Source organism: Lolium perenne, chromosome 2, assembly GCF_019359855.2.
Source record: "Lolium perenne isolate Kyuss_39 chromosome 2, Kyuss_2.0, whole genome shotgun sequence".
Classification (NCBI taxonomy): Eukaryota; Viridiplantae; Streptophyta; class Magnoliopsida; order Poales; family Poaceae; genus Lolium; species Lolium perenne.
In genome coordinates this window covers 273,762,661-273,768,393 of record NC_067245.2, presented here as the reverse complement: position 1 = coordinate 273,768,393, position 5,733 = coordinate 273,762,661, and the positions used below count along the sequence as shown (strand labels likewise).

General features: G+C 51.3%; 1 protein-coding gene across 1 annotated transcript; it reads left to right on the top strand.

The window, feature by feature from the left end:
• Positions 1-3,931, top strand: LOC127335879 (probable methyltransferase PMT15). The gene is made up of 6 exons (XM_051362611.2): positions 1-993; positions 1,979-2,189; positions 2,283-2,580; positions 2,673-3,065; positions 3,157-3,234; positions 3,402-3,931. Exons 1-6 carry the CDS (start codon positions 289-291, stop codon positions 3,622-3,624), a joined length of 1,908 nt encoding a protein of 635 aa, XP_051218571.1. The 5' UTR covers positions 1-288; the 3' UTR covers positions 3,625-3,931.
• The last annotated feature ends 1,802 nt before the right edge of the window (positions 3,932-5,733 follow it).

Here is a 5,733-nt window from a genome sequence, read left to right as displayed (position 1 = left end):
AATCCAAATGGAGGAAAGAGCAAGCTGAGCTGGGGATATCGAAGAAGCGAAATCCTCTGCATACTCAAATTAACCACCCGCCGCTCTTCCCTACCAAATCAAACGCCGCATATACGCCTTCTCTTCCACGGCCTCTTTCCCCTCCTCTCCCCAGTCTCCACCTCCACCCGGTTCGGCTCCCCAATCCGAGGTCAAAACTTCAAGCACACCGCCGCACCACACAGTCTCGTCTCGGGAGGAGGGTGGCGCGGTGCGAAAAGCGAAGCGCCCAGTCAGTCCAGCGGCGCCATGGCGGTCGGCGCGGCCGCCACGAAGCTGCACCTCTCGTCCTTCGCGCGGCGCCCCACGCTGCACCAGCTCGCGGCCGTCGCCGTGCTCTGCTCGCTCTCCTACCTCGCCGGCGTCTGGCACCACGGCGGCCTCACCTCCACCTCCACCCCCGCCCCCTCCGTCTCCATCGCCACCACCGCCGCCGTCACCTGCGCCTCCCCATCCCCGGCCCTCCCCAACCGCGCCTCCTCCTCCCCTCCCCTCGACTTCAGCGCGCACCACACCGCGGAGGGGATCGAGGCGGCGTCCACCCCGACACCGCGCGCCTACCAGGCGTGCCCGGCCAGGTACTCCGAGTACACGCCGTGCGAGGACGTGGAGCGCTCGCTGCGGTTCCCGCGGGACCGCCTCGTGTACCGGGAGCGCCACTGCCCGTCCGGCGGCGAGCGGCTGCGCTGCCTCGTGCCGGCGCCCCGCGGGTACCGCAACCCCTTCCCGTGGCCCGCCAGCCGCGACGTCGCCTGGTTCGCCAACGTCCCGCACAAGGAGCTCACCGTCGAGAAGGCCGTGCAGAACTGGATCCGCGTCGACGGGGACAAGTTCCGCTTCCCGGGGGGCGGCACCATGTTCCCGCACGGCGCCAGCGCATACATCGACGACATCGGCAAGCTCATCCCGCTCCACGACGGATCCATCCGGACAGCGCTCGACACCGGATGCGGGGTATGCTATCGATTCTCCCAAAACACTGACAGTATTCGCTTGCCATTTCTCGAATCACTTTCTACCATTTCAGCCTCCGATTAACAAAGCATTTTTATGGTAAAAAATCGGGGGTTATTAACTGAGGTTTAGGAACAGGGAACGGAGATCTCGGGGTTGGGATTTGCTTTGCGGTTGTCCGAAGTTTACAGATTTCATGATCGTAGTCTGGAGGGTGCGCGTATGGGTTCTGGCCTGGGAAGGAGGTTGCTGCTCCGACCCGATCACCGATCACTCCATCAGGCAGCCTTTTTTTAGAAGATTTGGCAGCACTTATTAACCTCTTGCGTCTGTAACGTAGCCATTACACAGACTGTAGTGAACTGTCGCACGCCCGTTTCTCTTCGAGAAAGGCTGAACTGGGGCACACATACCAGATCTGCTGTTATCTTTTCAGTACTGTGGTTCCTCGGTATGCTTCGTTACGTACATACACACGCTTGTCCGTTGATAAAGTGTCCCACGTGCACAGCAATTACAACTCGGCGTGTTGAGCCTACCTCTTGCCATTGCTTTCCAAGGATCAAATTCTCTTGAGTGTAGCACTGTAAGAAGGTGAATTTGCTTTGTGCAGTGATGTTGTCGAAATGGATTGCCTTTACAGTGTCACTCTCACTCTTCACTCTCGCTCTCATCACTCTCACTCTCACTCATTGCGGCATATAAATAATTGAGCCAATTTTGACCTTGGAGTTTTGGTCCTGTTTGTTTTACATAACTCTCACTCTCATTGTGGCATCTACAAAATTCAGGCAATTTTGACCGTGGAATTTTGGTCTGTTTGTTTTAGATCACTCTCACTCCCTCTCCTTGTGGCATCTACAGAATCGAGTCAATTTTGACCTTGGAATTTTGGTCTGTTTATTTTAGAGAGTCTGCATTCTAGGCGCCTTGTTGCAGGAATTGGGTTTTTCGTTTCCCTAATGTGCTGCATTGTGCTACTCAGGTTGCAAGCTGGGGAGCGTATTTGTTGTCACGCAACATCCTGGCCATGTCCTTCGCTCCGCGGGACTCTCACGAGGCACAGGTGCAGTTTGCGCTGGAACGTGGCGTACCGGCGATGATCGGTGTGCTCGCCTCCAACCGGCTCCCCTATCCTGCACGCGCCTTTGACATGGCGCACTGCTCCCGCTGCCTAATCCCCTGGCAGCTCTACGGTATGTGCACCTTCATGATTGCACCCCAAAACCACCAATGTTTGAGAACTTTCAGTGGATTATCCGTTGCTTAATGTGCACATGGACACGCAGATGGTCTGTACTTGATTGAAGTCGATCGCATTCTGCGTCCTGGGGGCTATTGGATCTTGTCAGGACCACCAATCAACTGGAAGAAGCACGCGAAGGGATGGCAAAGGACCAGGGAGGACCTGAATGCAGAGCAACAAGCCATCGAGGCAGTTGCCAAAAGCCTCTGCTGGAAGAAGATCAAGGAAGTTGGCGACATTGCAATCTGGCAAAAACCTACTAATCACATCCACTGCAAGGCCTCCCGCAAACTCATCAAGTCCCCACCATTCTGCTCGAATAAAAATCCAGATGCTGCCTGGTAACTTAAACTTGAAGTACCACATTCTCCATTTTGAAGTCCAGCTCGTGATTATTATGCATGATAAACTATATTCTTGTGATTGATTGTAGGTATGACAAGATGGAGGCTTGTATAACTCCACTCCCGCAGGCTAGTGACATCAAGGAGGTTGCCGGTGGTGAGTTAAAGAAGTGGCCGCAGAGGCTCACCGCCGTACCACCTAGAATTGCCAGTGGCAGCATTGAGGGTGTCACCGATGAAATGTTTAAGGAAGATACCGAGTTATGGAAGAAGAGAGTTGGGCACTACAAGTCCGTGATAAGTCAATTTGGGCAGAAGGGCCGGTACCGCAACTTGCTGGACATGAATGCCCGCTTTGGTGGCTTTGCTGCGGCATTGGTGGGTGACCCTATGTGGGTAATGAATATGGTCCCAACTGTTGGGAACTCGACAACTCTTGGTGTGATATTTGAGCGTGGCCTCATTGGAAACTACCAAGACTGGTGAGTTCTCGTACTGCAAACATGGCCCGCCCATCGGTGAGAAGATCATGTATTTTGTTGGGGTGTGTGACCTCTTTCTGTATCACTGCAGGTGTGAGGGCATGTCTACCTATCCCCGGACCTACGACCTTATTCATGCTGATTCAGTTTTCAGTCTGTACAAGGACAGGTAAGCATAAGTTGCAGTAGAAACTGAATCTTGGATTGCCCTTTTCTTTGTCCTATTCAGACAGTGATAGTTTTTGTCTATGTTTTCCAGTCTCCCGTACGATGCTAGTCCCATAAAATCTGATAATCCATTGTTAACATCTGATGTTTTTAACTTCTGCTTGCAAGATGTGAGATGGACACCATTCTGCTGGAGATGGATAGAATTCTTAGGCCGGAGGGTACGGTGATCATCCGAGATGATGTTGACTTGCTAGTGAAGATAAAGAGCATCGCGGACGGGATGAGATGGAATAGCCAGATCGTGGATCACGAAGATGGTCCGCTCGTCCGGGAGAAGCTCCTCCTTGTTGTGAAGACATACTGGACACTTGGGGATGAAAAACAATAGCAATAACGTGAAATAAAGCATAAAAAAAGCAGAGAAGTTGACATGCTGGGCAGATCTCTCAGTTGGCTTGCTTCCACTGTTTTGCCTTCTGATTTTGAAATTTAGTTTCTTGAGTATTCTTTTGGCGAAGTAGTTTACATAGTGGAGATCTGCCCAATGGGTTATGGTGTAGAAGAGATGGGGCGCATATGAGAAGGGAAACCAGCAAAGATTTTGATATGAAAGGACAGCCAAATAGGGTGAAGAGAGATTATTATGTTTTTGCTGTACAGAGTTAATTATAAATCCCATGGCTGTTCTGTGGTTACTGAGTCAGACCCAAAAATGGAGTACACAGGGACATTTCTTTGCACTTCGGAAACAAATGGTTACTGTTCTTCAGTAATTTGGTTCTAACTACCTTGACCATGAGGGTGAGACCAGCATAACCTAACTTTTAACAGTACATAATCCGTTGAAGAGACGCCCACGGTGCTGAATGCATGCACGCCACTTTCACTCGTGCGCATGCAGATGTCACTCTGAACTTGACCTTTGCCTTTGACCTTCCATCTGGTTGTAAGTTCGGTGTACCACACCGAACGCAATTGTAGATCAGGCTGCAACTTTCAGGTTGCTTGTCACGTTTTCCTTTTCGCACAACCTGAATATTCTCACCGAGCTGTTCTTCAGAGGAGACACGACTATTTAACAATAGAAGAGACTGGTCTTCCGCAACAAAAGTGCTCCGTTTGATGTAGTTTTTGATAGAGTTAAGAGAGAGGCTAGGCTTTGGGTTATTGCGGGCGCCAAAAGGTTGGGCGGAATGATGCCGGGAGAGTAATCCCTTGTAATTCATTTGCATGTACTTTCATGTTAAACTTCTTCACTTAATCAATAGATTGGGGCAAAGCTTTTGCCCCCGTTTCAAAAAAAAAAACAATAGAAGAGACTTGTAAATGAAATGCAGAGGTCACATGTCATCTTCAGAGCCAGCATCTCCGCGTTATTTTGTGAAGACGTCATGGTCGGTGCTGAAAGCAGGGGAGGAAGACAAGCCAAACAAAATTTCCCAATTATCTGCCAGAAAAACCGCAGCCAAGCAAAGCACCCAAAAGCGACATTGTCAGAGATGCATATAACACAAATTTGTCCTTGTCACGCCATACTCATTTGTCCTGCTAAGCGAAGACGACATATTTATTTTTTTTCGATAAATGGAATATATTAATATCAAGAAGATACCAATTACATCCAGCCTCTGCAACAACACACCACCCTAATGGCACTACGGATGCACACAGCCAAAAAAGGAAAAGAAAACTAAGAAACAAAAGTCCCGCTGTATCTCGGGCCTAACAACAGCAATACATCCACCACCATGACAACACCTGAATTACAGACTCTCCAAAAAATGACGCCTTCAAGAAGGGAACAGTGCTCAAACACCGTCGTCGCCCGATCAGAGATCTTAGGTTTTCACCCTGAAGATAGTCCCCGCTCTCAAAACAATGCCTCCACCAAGGTCACCGCTGTGCACAACCGCTAAGGCCAGACCTTGGGTTTTCACCCTGAAAGGTAGGACTCTGCGCTTCACCTATGTTGCCGCCCCCACTTCCAAACCGCTGCTGTGAAGCCGGGACACCAAGCAAGCCCCTCAACAGCGCGGAGACTTGAACCTCCCTTAGCTAGTCCTCCCCTCCGGCCTTTAAGAAATTCTCTTCTTCCGATTTTCATCATGGATCCATAGTCACTTGATGTCAACACAGAAAAAGCGCTTCGCGCCGCTCCCTCCAGAACCAAACGGTCGGAATAAACGCATGGGTGCGCACGACCGAATACCTCCGATCCAGTAAACTCCAGGCAAAGCGCTGTTACATTCGCCGGCGGAGCCTTCCGGAACTCAACCATCCGGCCAGATCACGAGTCCAGGCCTCCGGTAGGTCCTCCTCTTCACGCAAAAGAGGCCCTAGGACCGCCGTCTTTATTCAGGTCGGACCCCCACGTCGGCGACCATCCCGGGCTGGCCAACCCAACCCTCCACCGGCGACACCATCACCGGCTTCCAAGCACCTCCATCGCACCTGACGCCCGCCACCTGCCACCAGGTCGATGTCGTCACCACCATCC

Bases quoted from the DNA above. Each gene is read 5' to 3' on its own strand.
- LOC127335879 (XM_051362611.2), top strand. From the start codon at position 289: ATGGCGGTCGGCGCGGCCGCCACGAAGCTGCACCTCTCGTCCTTCGCG. The intron at 2,581-2,672 runs GTAACTTAAACT...GATTGATTGTAG, and splicing joins AAAAATCCAGATGCTGCCTG to GTATGACAAGATGGAGGCTT. The intron at 3,066-3,156 runs GTGAGTTCTCGT...GTATCACTGCAG, and splicing joins ATTGGAAACTACCAAGACTG to GTGTGAGGGCATGTCTACCT.